Source organism: Trachemys scripta, chromosome 5 (genome assembly GCF_013100865.1).
Source record: "Trachemys scripta elegans isolate TJP31775 chromosome 5, CAS_Tse_1.0, whole genome shotgun sequence".
NCBI classification, from domain to species: Eukaryota; Metazoa; Chordata; order Testudines; family Emydidae; genus Trachemys; species Trachemys scripta.
In genome coordinates, this window is record NC_048302.1 from 56915437 (window position 1) to 56936254 (window position 20818).

At 43.7% G+C, this 20818-nt stretch overlaps 1 protein-coding gene and 1 long non-coding RNA gene across 3 annotated transcripts in view; one reads left to right on the forward strand and one right to left on the reverse strand.

Moving 5' to 3' along the window:
- Positions 1-20818, reverse strand: part of SH3D19 (SH3 domain containing 19) — a 137636-nt gene that overhangs the window by 34481 nt on the left and 82337 nt on the right. The window contains exons 5-8 of one of the 2 annotated variants that reach the window (XM_034772942.1): positions 19914-20055; positions 19469-19673; positions 17748-18743; positions 15280-15366 (exon numbers count right to left, since the gene is read on the reverse strand). In XM_034772942.1, coding sequence (XP_034628833.1) covers positions 15280-15366; positions 17748-18743; positions 19469-19673; positions 19914-20055 — 1430 coding nt within the window. The remainder of the gene's footprint in view (positions 1-15279; positions 15367-17747; positions 18744-19468; positions 19674-19913; positions 20056-20818) is intronic. The other variant, XM_034772941.1, reaches the window with a different exon arrangement.
- Positions 1-20818, forward strand: part of LOC117878597 — a 37859-nt gene that overhangs the window by 16679 nt on the left and 362 nt on the right. Inside the window, exons 3-4 of the long non-coding RNA XR_004646020.1 lie at positions 19181-19317; positions 19919-20076. This is a non-coding gene — a long non-coding RNA (uncharacterized LOC117878597). The remainder of the gene's footprint in view (positions 1-19180; positions 19318-19918; positions 20077-20818) is intronic.

A 20818-nucleotide genomic window follows, 5' to 3' on the forward strand; every position in this document is an offset into this window, starting at 1 on the left:
TGCTATTTCTGTCTACAAATCAAGTCAATTCCTCTTAAAATGCATGGGCCAAATATAGCTCTGGTGTATCAGGAATATCTCAATTAGTGAACGGGAAGACATTTTTTGAAAAAGATCTGAATCTAACCATCTTATCAGGAAGGCAAAAAATAAAATAATTAGCAACTCCATTCCATATAAAACCCCTGTAGCATAAAGGATTTCTATCTAAAATCATTTGAAGGTCTCTAATTTAAATAAGTGTTTTAGATAACTCAACTCCATTATTTCCCCATCTTAAACAAACTTGCATTAGGCTTTACTTGGTCATCTGTACGCCCTTCAAGACAAGGGGCATGTCTCCTTGTCTGACTATTCAGTGTCAATGCTGATGCTGTAACACAGCAGTTCTCAAACTGTGGGTTGCAACCTTGTTTTAATAGGGTCACCAAGGCTGACATTAGACTTGCTGGGGCCCAGTGCAGAAGCCGAAACCTCAGCCCCACAGCCCAGGGCCGAAGCCCCAGCCCAAACCCAAGCCCCACCACTCAGAGCCGAAGCTAAAGCCTGAGCCCCACTGCCTGGGGCCGAAGCCCGAGGGCTTCAGCCGTGGGTGACAGGGCTCAGGTTACAAGCCCTTGGGCTTCGGTTTTGACCCCCCCTACTTGGGGTGGTGGGGCTCAGGCTTCGGCGTTGGCCCCCCGCTAGGATGGTGGGCTTGGGCAGGCTCAGATCTCAGTCCCTCCTTCTGGGATCGTGTAGTAAGGGGGTCATGGTGCAATGAAGTCTGAGAACCCCTTCTAAACATATTATACCAGCAACACATACACACACCAAAGTGTGTAGTAAGAGATGGTGACAACATCAACCAATGGTTTGCAGTGATAATTGGAGTAAGGCAAAGGTGCATTATGTCCCCATTGTTTGCACTGGTCATTGACTATGTCATGGAGAAGGCAACTAATGAATTTTATGGATAAATGATGAAGCACTCGTTTTTGCTGATGACATTGTTCTGTTTAGTTTAACATATCCTGTAATTGAAGAAAAGTCCCAGCTTTTGGTAGGCACAGCAAAACAAGCTGATTTGTTTATCAACAAGGGGAAGACAAAATATACCGCTATCAATGTCCTGAAAGCATCCATCAGAGTAGCTGGAGAAATGCTAGAAGAAAATCATTTTACCTAACTAGGAAGTGAGGTGTACAGTAACGACAAGCAATGAATATCAAAAGCAGCACAATTTTCAAAAGCTTGAAAAGATTTGGAAAAGTAGCATGATTGGCTACTGTATACCAAAATACAAATTTTTAATACCAGCATTGTGTCTCTTTTATGAAGCAGAAGCATGGAAATCTACAGCTGAAATTGATAAGAACCTTAACTCGTTCCAAAGTAAATGCTTAGGGAAAAGCTTCAGAATAAAATGGAAAGAGTTTCTTGCAACATCAAAAATTCTGACTAAAGCAAATGAAACTAAATAATTAAAAATGGTAAGATGACGACGATGGACGTACTTAGGACATGCTTTAAGGATGCCACCAACACGACTTCCACCTGGGAAAAATAAAAGAGGGCAATCTAGGGAAACTTTATGCACAACAATAGAGAAAAAGCGAAATCCACCAACATGACACTCAGAAGCCTGAAAAAGACCAGCACAAGACAAAAGTAAATGGTGGAAAGTTTTGGACACCTTATGCATCTGAGGGTGCAGGAGGATAAAGAAAGGAGAACACCACCACATACATGCTATAGGTGAAATGGGGCTAGGATTTCCATCCTATGTCGTTGTAAAACATGGAAATGCAGAATCCAACTTGCTGATTACTGAAACCTCTGACTATATGAAGTCACAAATGCACAGGTCATAACTTGGAAAAACATAAAAAACCCCAAACACCACAAACCTTTATTAAAGCACTAACACTTTAAGAACTACACTCAAAATAGATGCTTGCACATTTTGAATGGTTGACTTTTGGCCTGTCTCTCTTCCTGAACCTTGAGTCATTTCATTAGGATATAAACACAGGCCTTGTCAAGGACAGGGCTGGCCTTACCATGAGGCGAACTGAGGCGGACACCTCAGGTGCCAGACTGGGGGGGGGGGGGGGGGGCACCATTAGGACCCAGAATGTAGAAAATTGTGTCTGCTGCTGGTGCATATGTATTCTCTCTACTCTAGATGCACAGAGATGGTGGAGTGCTGTGCTGGAGGAAGGAGGGCACAAGAGACATAACAGGCAGGCAGGAGAAAAGGTGAGAGGGAATAACAGAAAGCAGCAGGAGCTGCAGGGAGAGAGAGGAGGAGGAGCCTCTTATGTACCGCTCTAGCACCCCCAGGAGTATGGAGTGATTAACACCAGCTTCTCAGGGAGCTTCCTGTTTCCTGCTGCTTCCTTGAACCCACTTGAGGAGAACACGCAGTCAACTGAAGTAGTAGGAGCCAGTTAGGCCCTTAAGATGCTGATATCTTCCCTCACTCAGGCCCTGCTACCAGCCTGCTTATTTGTCCCCTTCAACTGAGTGTTGAGATCCACTATAGCTGGCACAGAACAGCAGTCATGAGTGAAAGAAGAAAACACCCCTCTGGGGCAGCATTCAGAAAAAGAAAGAAAGCAAAGGAAGCTTTTCTATCTAAGCAGGAAGGAGCTCTGCTGAGATACATAGACACAAATGTTCACAGTGAGCCTTCCGGCCCCAGTGAGGATGTGAGTGGTGAGGAGATGCCTGATCTTCCAGTTAGTCAGAGTGCAGGTGACCTGGCAGCTACTGCAGCATCCATATCTCCATCTCAAATGGCTGTAACCATGCACATTCCTGAAGAAAAGTGTAGATCAGAGAGAGTGTGGTGGAGGCACAAGAAACAGCTGCTGCTGAGTTTAGATCCTTAAGTCTAGATGATCCAGGACTGTGGACCCACTTGAGCAGAAGCCTGAGGGACTTCCTTGTACTGCATGGGCCACAGCAAGTGAAAAACTTCATGTCCCCCAAAGACAATGAAAATAGAAGATTCCATCCAACACATTATTGGCGTGAAATCCCCAATGGTGACAAAGTGGAGAGGCCATGGCTTATGTACTCAAGAACTCAGAATGCTGCATACTGTTTTTATTGCAAACACATCCAGTCTAATGTTCCAGCCGCATTGGGTTCTACAGGAACAAAGGACTGGGAAAATCTGGCATGCCATGAGAAGGCAGCAAATCACCAGAGAGCATTCCATAGGTGGAAGGAGCTTGAGATGAGACTAAGGTTAAAGGCCACCATAGATGATCAGCATCAAGAGAAGACTGCAGCAGAGTCTCTTTACTAGCAAAATGTTCTGAAAAAGCTCATTGCCTTTGTGAAAATGCTTGCTACCCAAAACCTAGCATTGCATGGCACTTCAGATCAGTTGTATGTGCCAAACAATGGAAACTTCCTTAAAATTGTGGAGCTAATGGCTGAGTTTGATGCTGTACTCCAGGAGCATCTAAGAAGAGTCACCACCCAAGAAATGTACACACACCACTACCTTGGAAAAACAATTCAAAATGAGATCACATAGTTACTGGCAACAAAAGGCAAAACAGAAGATTGTGGCAGATCTGAAGTCAGCAAGATATTACTCTGTTATTCTGGACTGCACACCTGACATCAGCCATATGAAACAAATTACTTTAATGGTGTGTTTTGTAACAACAACAGAACCTAGTGAAAATGTCCCTGCAATGGTGATGGTCAGAGAGCATTTATTGACATTGATGATACTACAAGAGCTGGTATGACAAATGTGCTTCTTAAAAAGCTGGAAGATACGGGAAGTGCGATAGCTGACATGAGAGGTCAGGGCTACGAGAATAGTGCCAACATGAGAGGAAAGAACAAAGGAGTGCAGACACGGATCCGAGAGTTAAACCCTCGAGCTTTTTTTGTCCCATGCAGTTCTCATTCATTGAATTTGGTGGTTAGTGATGCAGCATCAGCTCCTAGTGAGACTGATGAATTTTTTAATGCAATTCAAAGCATTTATGTATTTTTCTCTGTATCAACTCATCGATTGCAAATTTTGAAGCAACATCTGGGAACATCCACTCTGACACTGAAACCACTGAGTGCCACATGATGGGAAAGTCGAGTGGAGGCGATAAAACCTATCAAACACCAAATTGGGAAGATGGATGATGCCATAGTTGCCATTATGGAGGATAATGCTATGACAGGAACTGTTTGTGGGAGAACAGTGGCAGAGGGAAATGGAATCACCAGAAACATACACAACTTAGTGTTGTGGCATGACATACTGTTTGAAATAAATGTTGTAAGCAAGAGACTCCAAGGTGTTGACCTTGATATATCTGGAGCAGTGGAACAAATGGACAAAGCAAAGTCATTCCTACAGTCTTACTGGTCAGATGAGGGATTTCAAAACGTTCTGAAGAGTGCACAGAAGTTGGCAGAGGAACTTCACACTGAAGCTATTTTCCCACCCATTCAAAAATACAAGAGTCACTGAAGAAGACGACATTTTTATTACGAGGCACAGGATAATCCCATAAGATACCCCAAACAACAATTCAAAAGTTGAATTCTTTAACCAGGTGCTAGATTATGCAATACAGTCAGCTGAAGAACGTTTCATGCAGCTCAAGGAACACAGCAATATATTTGGGAGGTTGTATGATATTCCAAAACTCCTCACTATACCTGAAGAAGGCCTATACCAGCAATGGAGGACACTAGAGACAGTGTTGACACATGATGACATCTGCGATATTGATGCGAGTGATTTAAGTGATGACCTGAAAGCCCTTTCAAGATACATTTCAGCAGGATCAACTCCAAAGGCTGTCCTGGAATATACCGGTATGTGCACAAATAAGATGACCACCCTCTTTCCAAATGCTTTTGTTGCTTTGCGCATACTTCTAACACTTCCTGTAACAGTTGCCAGTGGAGAACGGATAAATAAAAACACATCTACGCTCCATAATGACACAGGAGAGGCTGATCGGCCTTGCAACCATCTCAGTAGAGCATGAGCCCAGACTGTGGACCTTCAGCAGGAAGCAGTTCAAATCTTTGCAACCAAGAAGGCGAAGAAAGCACCACTTTGATTATTCAAAGAGATAAAAATGCCAGTGTTTACTATGCAGACAAGAAAAGTTACATTTGCTGTTCAGGTGTTTGAAAGTTAAGTGTTACTTAAAATTTTTGAACAAGGTATTTTAAGTTGTTATCTCTCCTTTACTGGGGTAGGAGAGCAGAGCAGTACCAGGAGAGGAGTATAACAGGAAGAAGGCAAAATTGAGACCTTTCAAAGTTTTAGCTCAAGCGAGGGCATCATTTGAGCTCCCCGCCTCAGGTGCCAAAATGTTGTGGGCCGGCCCTGGTCAAAGAAGGTTTAGGCTGCACTGGGACTCAGGAGATTTGGGTTGAAATCAAGGCTCTGCCTCCTATATGGCCTTGGGAAAGTTGCTTGGGGCTTGTTTTTCATAAGGGTTGAACACTCTTAAAAGTCAGGGCTTTAAGCTTTCTGTACCTCAATTCCCCACTGGCAAAATGGGGATTAAACACCTCTCTATCTCACAGGGGTGCTATGAGGATAAATTCATTAATGTTTATATTAGTTTTTAGCAAGCCAGTTGAATTGCTGTGATGCCACAGAATCTGTTTCATCATGTGTGCTTACATTTGTGTTTGACTCTCTCTTTCTGTAGAAGAGTTTGCTGTGTTATATTTGCAGCAGGCTCTAACTAAAGCAGTGATGTATCTGTTCAGTGCTAATACATAGGTCTAAGCACTAGACAAGCATATTTTAGCTGCATTTCAGAAATATTAAGTTTCGGTACATTATCATTTGTGATGTAAAACTGTTCTTTTACAAACAAGTGGTAAGTGCTGTGTCCCAAGCACCACCTACTAAAGCCCTTTCTTCTGTTCTAGGGTTGCCATAGCAACAAGTGTGGAGCCCTGGCATTTTGCTATGTCATTATTCATTACAAATGCAAAGGTCGGGGGAATTGGGAGCAGATTATAGCTGCTCTTCATGCCTTTACAAAACATTTTACTGAGGATTCATCTTGCTAACCTAAAGCTGTTCCTATGGGAACATGGAAAGCACCTAATGTTAGTGCAATATGTCACCATACTTTTTACCATGCAAGTGCTTTTCTTGGATCCTTTGTCATGTCATAGTGCTGCCAACAGTAACAAGAGACAGGGGCATGATTCTGATCTCACCAACACCTAGGCAACTTTATTGATTTCACTGGTGTTAATCCTGATTTACACTGATGTTAAGTGAGACCACAGGCAAATCCTTTTGTCTTCTGCAGATAAGAGGTAGGGTGAGCAAACAAGCCTACTTCCTACATTAACAAAATCATTACTATCGGACTACGGGAGAAGTCAGACAACTAAAGTCTGGTTCTTCTATACTTAATTTTTGAGTTTGTAAAAAACACCTTGAAAAATTAAACCTAGTATTCTTTTCATATGTATCCATAGGATTATTGTAAGCTATCAGAAAGGTGAACAGAGTGGTAATCTTCTTTTCTGGTGGAGAGTTAATTTTTCTGGCAATTCTCTGTGTTAACACAGGATTTCTGGTTCAATATTTATTTAATTTCTCTTGGATCGGTGGGGCAATCTGTAATGTATGTAGCTATGATTCTTCTTTGAGTGATTGTTCAGGTCGATTCCAATCAGGTCCGTACGCGTTGCATGCACGGTCGTCAGAAACTTCCCTTAGCAGCTCCTGTCGGGTCGGCCAGGGAGCCACGTGGAGTGGCGCCCTCATAGCGCACAATATATGACCCTGCCAACCTGACCCCCCATCAGTTCCTTCTTACCGTCCGTGGTGGTGTTGGAACTGCGTTTTGCTTGCTTGATTGCAAGTGTTCCCTTAGCCATTACTTAGTTCTACACAGTTTTTCTTTTGTTTTGTAGTTAGTTTATTGTTTAGTAGTTAGGATAGTCTTGGTGAGTGGGTCGTTCTCCCCGCACCCTACCTTGAGCTCTGGGGCATGCCTCAAGCCAAGGATTTAAATCTTCCGGTGTATGCAAGAAACCTGTGCCCAACAGCAACCCTCACGACTCGTGCTTGAGGTGTCTAGGGAAGGCACATCAGTCCAAGCACTGTAAGATCTGGAAGGCTTTCAAACCCAGGACAAGAAAGGAATGTGACTTCTGTTTGAGGCAACTATTAATGGAAGCTGCACTCCGTCCAGTGGCACCCGACTGCCAAATCCTGGGCTCAAGGTCAGTGTGGAGCGCCCCTGTGTTGGTTTGTGAACCGGTACCGAGGAAGGACTCTGGTGCTAGAGCCCCTTGGTACTGAAGACGCAGGACGGTGTGGTGCCCTGGCATCGGTCAACATCCCCGGTCCCCCGTAAGTGCCATAAGAAGGTGGATAGAGGGCGCTCTCTTCAGAGAGCGAGACCATCTGGGTAGACTTTGCTGCCTCAGAGGAAGGACTTAACTTCCAAACAGCAAGATCCCGTGCTGTTGACTCCAGCGACCCAGTTGGCACCATTGAGTCCGGCACCCAGCGACTCTCCAGCAGGGCGCTGCTTGGTGGAGGATTTGGAACTCCCCTCCACCTCAGATACTTTTGAGGCTGCAAGGGAGCAGATAGAAAGTTCTACACCTCAGCCCTTGCTGTTTGAGATAAGCCTCTGGCACCACCTAGACGGGTGCCATCTAGAGACAAACCTGCAATGATGAGGCCCTCTTCCTCACCAGACCAGCACTGTTCATGGCACCGTTCCCAATCTACATCACCACAACACCTCTGGCACCAGCACTGCTACAAGATTGCACAGTGCAGGGAGCGTGACATTCTGTGTCTCTGGCACCAAGGAGTCGGCACCGATCGCAGTCGCCCTCTATCGTCCGACACCAAGATACGGTACTGGAACACAGGAGCCATTCCCCAGCATCGGACTCGCGGCACCGGGTCTAAGTCGTGGGAAAGCCAGCACCGATCATCTACACGGCTCCGATCCCAGACTTCCTCTTCTCGGCACCGACCGCCGGCGCAGGGATTGTCAGCACCGCCATGGTCGTCGCCCTCAGGATCTTTGGACTCTGAGGCCGACTCCTACTATTCACAGCACAGTAGGCACAGGTCAGACAAGCGCTGGAGGCATGCCAGGTTGACTGAGCAACCACAATGGCCACCCATTGCACAATGACCCTTCTGGACCCCCTAGGCTTACCAACCCTTTCCAGGGTTTCTAGGTATGTTACGTTGGGGCATCATCCGGCACGGTCAACGGCAGATAGAACCAACCCTCGTACTACAGAGGTGACACTATCCAGACTGCCCCCTCATACTACAGAGGTCACAATGGAACTGTCCCCAGACCCACCCACAACCTAGGTCACATCTGATCAGGCCGAACCACTTGACACCAATGCTACCCAGGACCAACCTGAGCACATGGTGGGCCACGATGATCCAGTACCCCTACTGGCCTCCTCGTCATCTTCGCCTGATGAGGCAATGGCAGGAGCATCAGCTTCAGGTCCTCCGCCCATTGACCACAGAGCCTACCAGGACCTCCTCCGCTGCACTGCCCATAATATGGGCCTTACAGGCGGAGGAAGTCATCGAGTCAGAGAACCCGGTGGTGGACAGTCTTGTTCTGGAGGGTCCTTCCAGAGTGGTGTTGCTGGTTATTAAAACTATCGGCAACAATTATAATACTCTATGGCAGACTCCACACTCCATTCTGCCCACCGCCAGGGGTGTGGAAAGGAAATATTTTGTTCCCTCCAAGGGTTATGAATTCTTGTTCTCCCACCCACACCCTTGCTCCCTGGTGGTCTCAGCGATGAATGAGAAGGAGCGCCAGGGGCAACAGGAACCGACTCCCAAGGCCAAATGGATGGACCTCTTTGGCAGAAAAATTTATGCCCCGGGGGTCTACAGCTGAAGATAGCTAACCAGCAAGCTATCCTCAGCAGGTATAATTTTAATTCGCTGAACTCCATGTCTAAATATAAGGAGTTACTCCCCACTGAGTCAAAGGCTGAGTTCTCAGCTCTGATCGAGGAGGGAAAGGCAGTCTCCAGGACATCCCTGCAGGCCTCACTCGACTCGACCAACTCTGCGGAACGTATCATAGCCTAGAGGGTGGTCATTAGGAGAACAGCTTGGCTCTAAGCTTCCGGGCTTTCACCGGACGTTCAGAAGACCTTGCAGGATCTTCCCTTTGTAGGCAAAGGGCTGTTTTTGAACCAGACAGACTCGAGGCTTCACAGCCTCAAAGACTCAATGGCAATGATGAAATCTCTGGGGATGCACATGCCTGCTACCCAGAGAAAGCCCTTCAAGCCTCAACCCCTACAGCAGCAGAGGCAACACCAACCCCACCCGAGGCAGGACACATACCGCCATAGGGGCAGGAACAATAGGTGAAGACCCTCCAACCTTCCCTCAGGCCAAGGGCAGGGCCCAATCAAGCCATCGTCGGGAGCCAAGCAAGGGTTTTGAAGGGACGCCCAAGGATAGCTTACCAGCCACTATCATGGATCATTCCCCCCGTTTTTTGAACTGTCTATCCCACTTCTACTGTGCATGGTCCCAAATAACATCAGGCTGCTGGGTTTTTCGCACAGTAGAAGTGGGCTATTCTCTCCAATTCTGCTCTTCCCCTCCCTCCCCCCCCCCCTCCCTGTCCTTCTTCAGGGACCCCTCTCATGAGCAACTCCTTATCCAGAAGGTGCAATTGCTCCTCACCATAGGAGCAGTGGAGGAGGTTCCTCGGGAGCTAAGAGGCCAGGGATTCTACTCCTGTTATTTCCTAATCTCCAAGGCAAAGGGGGGTCTCAGACCCATCTTAGACCCACGAGGACTCAACCAGTTCATGGTAAAGTTGAAGTTCCGCATAGTCTCCCTGAGCACAATTATCCCTTCTCTGGATCCAGGGGATTGGTATGCTGCCCTCAACATAAAATACGCGTACTTTCATATAGCTATCTGGCCAGCCCACAGACTCTTCCAGGGTTTGTTGTCAACCGCATACATCATCAGTTCACGGTACTCCCATTCGGTTTATTAACAGCCTCCCGGGTATTCACCAAGTGCATGTCCATGGTCGTGGCTTTTCTCCGAAAGAGGCAGGTGCAGGTGTATCCCTACCTCAATGACTGGCTGCTGCGAGGGCGCTCCAGGGAGCAGGTGGAGTCCCAGATCCGGTTAGTCAGAGAGACCTTCCAGAGACTAGGTTTCCTCCTCAATGTGGACAAATCGACATTGTCACCCACCCAACTAATAGAATTCATTGAGGTGGTGCTGGACTTGGTTCAGGCAAGAGCGATACTACCAGAGTCCAGATTTCAAACACTGTCATACATAATTTAGACTCTCAGACAATACCCCACCACTACCGCAAGGACATGCCTCAACCTCCTGGGACACGTGGCGGCATGCGCCTATGTGGTCAGGCACGCCAGGCTGAGGCTCAGGCCATTCCAGGTGTGGCTTCCCTCAACTTATCACCCAGATGAAGACAGTTTAGACTTAGTAGTAATAGTACTGTTATGAGTCTTATATACGCTAGGTTGGTGGTTGGACTGTCACATGGTCTGCAAAGGAGTCCCATTCACCACCCCTCAACCATCCATGACCTTAGTAACAGATGCGTCAGACCAGGGTTGGGGGGCTCACCTAGGAGACCTACAGACTCAGGGCATGTGGTCACAATCTGAGATCCTGCTCCACATCAATATAAAGGAACTCGGAGCAGTGAGACTAGCCTGCCAGACCTTCCATACAATATTGCAAGGTCAGTGTTTGGCGGTGTTGACCGACAACACCACTGCCATGTTTTACATAAACAAGCAGGGCGGAGCCTGCTCCTCCCCTCTCCGTCAGGAGGCTCTCCACCTCTGGGACTTTTGTGTAGCCCACTCCATTCACCTTGAGATGTTCTATCTCCTGGGAGCATGCAACAAGCTTGCGGACCACCTCAGCAGGTCATTCCGCAGTCAGGAGTGGTCCATCCGTCCAGACGTCATACATTCAATCTTCCAAAGGTGGGGGTTTCCCCGAGTAGACCTATTCACCACCAGGAGCAACAGGAAGTGTCCAAGCACACAGCCCAGGATCAATCTCGGACATGTTCATGATGCACTGGGGGAACCGTCTAATGTATGCCTTCCCTCAGATACCACTCATTCACAAGGTTCTCCTCAAGATCCACAGAGACAAGGTGGAGGTAATTCTGCTTGCCCCAGCATGGCTATGCCAGCACTGGTATACCACGCTTCTGGAGCGGTCAGTGGGCACTTCCATCACGCTGCCGCTCCTTCCCGATCTGATTACACAGGACCACAGTTGCCTCCGTCACCCAGACCTCAAGTCCCTCTATCTCATGGCCTGGAAGCTACCAGGGCCACCTACCTGGCCAAATAGAAACGGTTCTCGTGCTGGTGCGATCGCAGTCGTGTATCCCCACTTCAGGCATCTATATCATTCATCCTGAACTATCTACTGCACATGAAGCAGCAAGGCCTGGCCGGATCATCCATCATGGTGCACCTCGCGGCCATCTCAGCATTCCACCCGGGAGAGTTGGGGCATTCAGTCTTCGCCAACCCTATGGTGGGCCGTTTCCTTAAGGGCATGGAATGGCTATACCCTCAGTCTTGCCTACTGGTACCGACTTGGGACCTCAACCTGGTCCTAGCTAGACTAATGGGAGCCCCATTCGAGCCACTGGCTACATGTTCCCTTGTGTCTCTCTCGTGGAAGATGGCCTTTCTGGTTGCCATTACATAGGCCAGGAGGGTGCTGGAGTTAAAAGCACTAACTTCCGACCCCCCCTACACAGTCCTCCACAAGGATAAGGTACAGCTCAGAACGCACCCAGCTTTCCTGCCCAAGGTGGTATCCCAATTCCACCTCAGACAGGACATTTTTCTACCAGCTTTCTATCCCAAGCCACATGCTAATGCACAGGAGCAGAGGTTCCACCACTCATTACATGTGTGGAGAGCACTAGCATTCTACATTGAGTGCACAAAACCTTTCAGGAAGTCAAACCAGCTGTTGTAGCAGTGGCAGACCGGATGAAAAGGCTTCTGGTCTCCTCACAATGCATTTCTTCCTGGATTACGGACTGCATCAGTACCTGTTATGACTCGCCAAGGTCCCAGCCCTGGCTATAACGGCCCACTCGACACGAGCTCAAACCTCATCCACCGCTTTCTTGGCCCAGGTGCCCATCCAAGAGATCTGCAGAGCGGCAATCTAGTCCTCGGTGCACACGTTTACCACCCACTATGCCATCACACAGCACACTAGAGACGATGCAGCTCTCGGTAGAGCAGTGCTCCAGTCACTGATTCCTTAACTCTGACCCTACCCCCGTGGAGGGCTTGGGAGTCACCTGATTGGAATCGACGCGAACAAGCACTCGAAGAAGAAAAGATGGTTACTCACCTTCTTTTAACTGTTGTTCTTCAAGATGTGTTGTTCACATCCATTCCAATACCCTTCTTCTCCTCTATCAGAGTAGCCGGCAAGAAGGAACTGAAGGGGGGTTGGGTCGGCAGGGTCACATATTGAGCGCCATGAGGGTGCCACTCCAGGTGGCTCCCTGGCTGACCCGACAGGAGCTGCTAAGGGAAAAAGTTTCCGACGACAGTGCACGTGGTGCGTGCACACCTGATTGAAATGAACGTGAACACCACCTCTCGAAGAACAACAGTTACAAGCAGGTGAGTACTGGTCTTTTCTGTTTTCTTTGTACTGGACCTTTAAATGTAAGAATTCTGTCTGACTGCTTGTCAGCTGGACTCCAGTGATTAAAGGAAACAAACAAATATAAATATTCTGAAGTACAAGTTTTACTTTGAGTGTTTGGAAAAAAGTCTTATGCTCTGCTCTGCACTGCAGCAACATCCCTCCGGACAAAAAGAGCTAAACATAACTCTATTCAGAGCCAGTCATTTCCAGTCCCACTACATTTCCTGGAGTGGACTGGGAAGTAATTCTCAAGTAATTCAAAAGTTCTCTCTTCCCCCAGGGAATGCTACTGCTTCTGCAGTGTTCCAGACCCCATCAGTCCACGAAGAAAAGGGCTCTGTCTATCCTGAGCTGATCACCTACATTGCAGCACATTTCATTGCCAACAGAATGCTGGGTCAGCCTTATTTCACTTCTTTTAAAAGCAGTCTGTTAGCAAATGATTCAAAGCAGTTCTGAAAATACATGTATTGCTATCAGCAGTACTGAACTTAATATACAAGGCATTTCTACAGTTTCCTTCCTAAATCCATCCTGGAGTTATTACGTCAATACAGAAAGGAAGAGGTAGTAAATCAAAATTCCATCCAATTATGCAAAGCACAAGTTATAATGAGAACACATTACCATTAATAAATATAAACTTAATGTGACAGCCATGTACTATTTATGTATACGTTTCCAAATAGCTGAACATTTTTAATGCTAAGTGAAACAAACAGCTAAAAAGTGTTAGACCCGTCTCTCTCTCTCTCTCTCTCATACACTCTCTCTCTCTCATTCCCAAATTCACATTTTCAAAAATGTTTTTCATTCATCATGGGCTTTATTGTATCATCTGTTTTTAAGAGGCACTCCTTATGCACTGCAGTTGGGAATTCTGCTTAAAAGCTGATGGTATTGTAATGATAGCTGGAACGCTGAAGTAGGAACCAAAGTTACCCATAGTGTTGTATGTAATGAGCCTTATCAGCAGAAGGACGTGGCTTGTACTTGGAGCTAGGCAGGCAGGCCAGCAACAGCTATCTGTACAGTCTTATCAAAAACAAGTTAAGCAAATTGTTTACTGTTATTTAAAAGTCTCCAATATGTTATTTTATGTTAGCAACAGCTATTACAGTACTATATGGCCCATGAACAGGCTTAAATCAGCACATGCTTGAATTCTTATCAAACCCGTTTTTGTAAGGTTAGCAAAGTTCAAGAAAGAAAGAAAAATTTAGCAATAAAAGCAATGTAATATTAATTAGTGTGCGTAAACATAACTGATAGATGTTTCTGTATAGTTCCTAGCACAATGCACCCTTCAATATATATATTCCTCCCAACCCCCCCATAAGGATTGAAGGGTGCATTGTGCTAGGAACTATACAAAAACATAGAAAGACAGTCACTGCACCGCATGGAATTTACAATCTAAATTCCCAATTCTGTGATGAGCTCTGTGTGGGCACCAGGGTCCATTTATTGCAGGAACAGGGCCTATTGTCTAAATTCTGAGGGACATATTTTCAAAGATAGTTAGGTGTCTAAAGATGCAGATAGGGGCCGAATGGGATTTTCAAAAGTGCCTCAAATTTTTCTGACAAATAGATTATTTGCTATAACATGCAGTTTCAGGTCAACCAAAACTATTTGCAAATTTGGTCAAGTTTGCCAAACGGTTTCTACTGAACTGAAAAAGTCAAAACTTTTTGTGGTGGCTGCTGGTGGTGGCACCACCTCCCTTATAAGCCTTAATCTAGTGGTTAGGGCACTCACCTGGGATTTGGGAGACCCCGGGGCAATTCTTCCCTTTGCCTGATGAGGAGAAGGAATTTGACTTTGGGTTTCCTGCATTGCAGGTGAGTGCCCTAGCCAAAAGACTATAGAATATTCCGCCATGGGGCTCTCTTAGTCTCTCCTCTTGAAAATAAATAAAATAGTCATCAGAGCAGGGATTTGACCTTGCATCTCCCACATACCAGGTGAGTTCCCTAATTACCAGGCACCATCTCTGGCCAAATGACTCTCCATTGTCATCATGAATGACTACAAATAGGGTTGGATTAGATTTTTATTGGTAAATGTCTACTTCACTGTACACAATCAAAAAATGACAAAAAAATTTCCATCAATAATCATCCAAATTTACAGATAGGCAAAGTTAGAAAAATTCTGCTTGTGAACTTATTGGAGTTCAAATTAAGGATATTTATTTTGAATATTTTGACATGATGTTGAAAATTTGCATTTGAACAGTCATAACTTTATAACAGTTTTAACTTTGTCTATCTCAATGTCTACTGTCCTTAAATAATTGTCTGACCCCACCCACTGCCAAACCCACAGTTATGAACATTTAAATAAATAATCATTTTTAAGAAGTTTAAACCCCACAATCTGGCACAGCTGTGAAAATTTAAATTGATAAAAATCAGGAGGGAAATGCTTAAAAATATTGATATTATCTCTCAAAATTATAAAGGAAAAAAAAACACCAAATTCTACCAAGCCTAACTGAGTTGCCACTATAAATGACAATGGATAGCCACACATCCCAGATAAGTGCTTACCCACTGGGCTTAAAGCTGATAAGGGAGGCAGCAGCACCACCACAACCTGTTTTGTCCAACTACTTTTCCTTCCTTTTCTCAAAACATCTGAAAGTTGAAACAAAATTTGTCAGGTTGAAATGTAACATTTTGTTTTAACGTTGGCAAAATGTTTTGTTTTTACTTGACTTTTTTTGACATTTCGAGTTGCTGAAAAACTAAAAAAAAGTTTTCAGTTTGATACAAAACTTTTTTCTGATTTTTTAAAATTGCCAGTGAACCAAAAAAAAAAAAAAAAAAAAACAAACAACCACATTATTCACCCAGCTCTAGCCCTACGAGCTTAGCTGAATCAACCACATTTTCCAAAATTTACGCAGTAGCTTTTAAGTGAAAAATGATTTCACATGGATGTACTAACTGACAAACTTACAGTTATATGAACAAACATGCAGTCCATGTAACAAAGTAATTTGTGCTCTGGAAATACAAACTGTGAAAGTCACCAGGGCCTGATGAAACACATTCTAGAATACTCAAAAGAGCTAACTCAGGAGGTATCTGAGCCATTAATGATTATCTTTGAAAAGTCATGGAAGATGGGAGAGATTCCAGAGGATTGGAAAGGGCAAATATAGTACCAATTTATAAAAAGGGAAATAAAGACAACCCAGGGAATTATAGATCAGTCATCTTAACTTCAGTACCTGGAAAGATAATGGAGAAAATAGTTAAGCAATCAATTTTAAAACATCTAAAAGATTATAAGGTGATAAGAAACAATCAGCATGCATTTGTAAAGAACAAATTGGATCAAACTGACTTACTAGCTTTCTTTGAATGGGTAGCAAGTATTGTGGATAGTGGGGAAGTGGTAGATGTTGCATATCTTGACTTTCATAAACAAATTAGGGAAATAGAACTTAGATGGAGCTACTATAAGGTGGGGGCATAACTGGTTGGAAAACTGTTCCTAGAGAGTAGTCGGTGGTTCACAGTCGAGCTGGAAGGGCATATCAAGTGGGGTCCTGCAGGAATCAGTTCTGGTTTTGTTCAGTTTCTTCATAAGTGATTTAGATAATGGCACAGAGAGCACACTTATAAAGTTTGCAGATGATACCAACCTGGGAGGTGTTGCAAGTGCTTTGAAGGATAGGATTAAAATTCAAAATGATCTGAAATGATGAAATTCAAAAAGGACAAATGCAAAGTACTCCACTTAGGAAGGAACAATCAATTGCATACATACTAAATGGGAAATGACTGCCTAAAAAGGAGTACTGCAGAAAGGGATCTGGGGGTCATAGTGGATCACAATCTAAATATTGGTCAACAGTGTAATACTGTTGTAAAAAAAGCAAACATCACTCTGGGATGTCTTAGCAGGAGTGTTGTAAGCAAGACACAGGAAGTAATTCTTTGCTCCACTCCACACTGATTAGGCCTCAACTGGAGTATTGTGTCTAGTTCTGGGTGCCACATTTCAGGAAAGATGTAGACAATCTGGAGAAAGTCCAGAGAAGAGCAACAAAAATGATTAAAGGTCTAGAAAACATGACCTGTGAGAGTAGATTGAAAACATTGGGTTTGTTTAGTCTGGAGAAGAGTAGACTGAGAGGGGACATAACAGTTTTCAAGTACATAAAAGGTTGTTACATGGAGGAAGAAGAAAAATTATTGTTGTTAACCTCTTAGGATAGGACAAGAAGCAATGGGCTTAAATTGCAGCAAAGGAGTTTTAGGTTGGACATTAGGAAAAAGTTCCTAACTGTCAAGGTAGTTAAGCACTGGAATAAATTGCCTAGAGAGGTTGTGGAATCTCCATCATTGGAGATTTTAAAGAGCAAGTTAGACAAACACCTGTCAGGGATGGTCTAGAGAATACTTATTCCTGCCATGAGTGCAGGGGCCTGGACTAGATGACTTCTCACGGTCCCTTCCATTCCTATGATTCTATGATAATGGCACTCATTTCCTCCACTCATGGTGCACGGTGTTTTAGTGTGCTGGGTCATGATTTTCCAAAACACAATGCACACTGATGCTTCTCTCGCTGACATAATGGGGAATAAATATCTATACATGTATTACTTAACTGCCCAGGCGCTAGATGCTATGAACCACAGGTGCTCAGATATTAGTACTAGATAGCTTAGGTAGCATAAGGCAAGATGTCTCCAGCGCCTGAGAAGGGATCATGATGCATTCTGGAAGTGGCATCTGGAGTATAGTATTGAGCTTATTGTATATTATTTTAGCTATTAAGTTATAAATCCAACTGCCTTGTTCTCAGAATTACACAGCCTAGGAACCTTATTGGTCAATCATATTGATCTCTGAGTCCATGTAATTTCACATGAAGCTTAATACAATGACAAGCATAGAATTTTACATACACATATACCAATACCACTGTAAATATGTACAATATCATGTGCATGCAAATTTGTAACCATGTTCACAATTTATCTCCTTGCACTTGTTCTTACCTGCTTCAGAACTGGTACATTCTTGAACTGCACTAACTGAACTAGGGGGCAAAACGTCATCATCAAAACTGATAAGATCTCCTTCCCCAACTGGTTTACTTTGCAAAGTACATGTTGAGAGGTTGGTTGGAGCCGATGATTCTCTCAGGGACTTGAAAGCTGTTGCTTGGGTAGCTACCGAGAGACTGGAAGCAGTGATGATTGGTTTTAGTAAAGTCAAATGAGGGGCAGGACTTTCTACAGAAAGAGACTTTTTGGGAACGAGTGGCCTTGGAGCAGGAACTGGGAATTTCTTCTGTTCATCATTGTTCTCTGAAGCTGACCCATTCCTTGCATCAAGCAAATCATTACTAGTACTTTTTACAAGGCCAGGTTTTGGTTTCTTTGGCAATTCAGGTTTGGTTATGACATTACTTCTGGCTTCTTGAGGTTGAGAGTGCCATTTCCTGGATATATCTTTTTGTGTGTTTTCTGTCCATGAACCCGACTCTCCTGAAGCTCTCCTGGCCCCTAGCTCTGGTTTTGGAGCTATTATTGGCTTCTTTGCAGAAACAGTTGGTCTTGGGACAAATGATCGTGGAGCAATTTCTGGTTTCTTTGATAATCCTGAGATATCAGAATTTGCTTGGGATTCAAAAGCTTTGATCCTTGAACCAATACTATTTTGGCTTTTTTCTGTATTCATACTGTTCATCACCATGTGATTGTCCAATAAGCTATTATCTAAGAGGGACACTGGCTGACTTGGAGATAGCTCCCTTTCAGCTCGAGGCTGGCTCACTTCTTCCTGATTGTCTTGTGATTTGCTTTGAATATCTCTGACCACAGGTCTGAGATTGCCTTTTGATCTTGGTTTTGGCAGTGGACCGGTCACATTACTGGGATTTTCTTGGCACTTCCATTCTTCAGACACTTCAGAGACAACTAAGGGAGCCTCATTTTCTGAAGGATTGCTATTTAAGAGAGGTCTGGGAGGTTTGAGAGGACTTTGCACTGCTGACAGAAAAGAGAAACTTTCAAATTGTATTCTGACACATCTTGAACACAAAATTACTTTGTCATTTGGCCTCTCTAACCATTCCACCAACTATTTCCACTTAGAACTCACTGTTTCTTGTGTTACATTTGTCATTCTCCCTTTTTCAAGGGGGCAAAAATACATTACACTTTAGAAAAGAATTGATCTTTGCACTAATGCATAGAATTTACAAGTAATGAGTCCAAAATTACTTTGCTGACTTGCAGCACTTTCATTTTAACATACTCAAAGCACCATCAAATAAAGAAAAATATTTTAAAAAAATGTTTCATGACATTGAGAGTTTCCCAGCAGTGGCTAGAACAAGGAATAGTACAGCAGCTTCTCCAACCAGCTTTGCATACATCTCAGTCCTGACCTACAACCTCCCTGTTTTTTCATTCATTTTTTTCAGATTCTCTGACCAAAAAGGATTGCAAATACAGCTAAAATGGAAAAATACTTGTAATGCATTATAGTCTAGGGTGATATTAAAGAACAACACGTTTTTACTTTTGACACAGACCAGAATGGAGTATCAGGTCATCAGAGGTAAGAAGCAAATGCAGTAATTCATAGCAGCACCTAGTCCATAAGTGAAATACTTTTATTGGATGTAGAAAGGATTAAATTGATTTTTAAAAGCATCCCCAGAACACTATCTGTAAAATCTTTGATAATATGAAGTCCATAGAGCATTTACCTTGAACAAGTTCAGATTCACAGAGAGTAGGTAGGTTGTTTTTTACATTACTTCTTGGCAAATGGCTGATTATTTCCTCTGGAAAGTCAGTCTGTGTTGCAGACGTAGCAGTGCATCTAGAAGCAGCAGCAGCATTATTGTTATTTGTTGTATTGACTTGCACTTGGTTAATTTCTTTTATCACCTGCTCATAAGATGGTGGAAGCTACAAAAGAAAAAAGGTAAAAAATTTAATGTGTCCATATGTGAAAATTAAAAAAAAACAAAAAACCTTACATGAATTCAGAAATGCTACACTGACATGTACAACAAAAATACAAACAAAAAAACAGAGTAGTTCTCTTTTAAGAGGACAATGAGTTCTGGTGATGTTATTGTTCCTCTTTGCACTTTAAAATTAACATGAATTACACATGTAACCTAAATACGTCACTTATCTGCTCACCTCAGCTGGAACAAGCTCATTTGTCCTCCAGTTAGTCTGGGAAGGAGGAGGGAATCCTAATCCTTGTGGAGTGACATTTCCACCTGGAAACCAGGAGGATGGTCTGAGAGGCTCAGCAGCAACTATTGTAATCTCAGGACGTCTGCAAAGAAACATAAACAAGGTGATTGCAGGAGAGGGAAGGAACGACTGGCTAGCAAGTTTTACAATAATGATTTAAATAAATACTAAAATAATATGTTTTCCTAGTAGTTCCAGTTCTGTTTTGCAAAGATGCCTTGTATGATTTCATACAGTCACTTAACCTTTCTGGTCCCAGTGAAGCAAGCACTCAGGGTCCCCATTCAGCAGAGCACTTAAGTACATTCCTACCTCTAAGCAAAAGAGAAATTCTATTGACTACAACAGGCTATTCATGTACTTCAAGGTAGGCATGTGCTTAAGTACTTTACTAGAAGATGTCTGTGTCCTTGTGGGATAAAGTGGTTTGGGAATCTTCTGATGAAAGGCACTAATAAATGCAAAGCATTATTATTAACTACTGTGTAGAAATAATGCAAGGCAACAAAACAAATTTAAGATGATTTTTTTAAAATTAAGATGTCTTAGCCAAGATAGTGCAAGGATTGGGGCTAAACGTGTACCTTTTCACCTGTTCAGCCCAGTGAGAAAACGAATTGCAACATTCATGTCATGATTTTTTTTATTCATACTTATTGATTTTTTTTATTTTGTGGCACAACATCACATGTAGAACATGTTGAAACTGCAACAAACTTTTTGTGAATATTTAGGCTGATTTTTTTAAATGAATTTACTTCAGCCGTGCTACTTGTGTTCATTTCCTTTGATCATTTACAAGACTGAGTTTTAACTAACATGAATACTCACAGAAAGCTAATTGA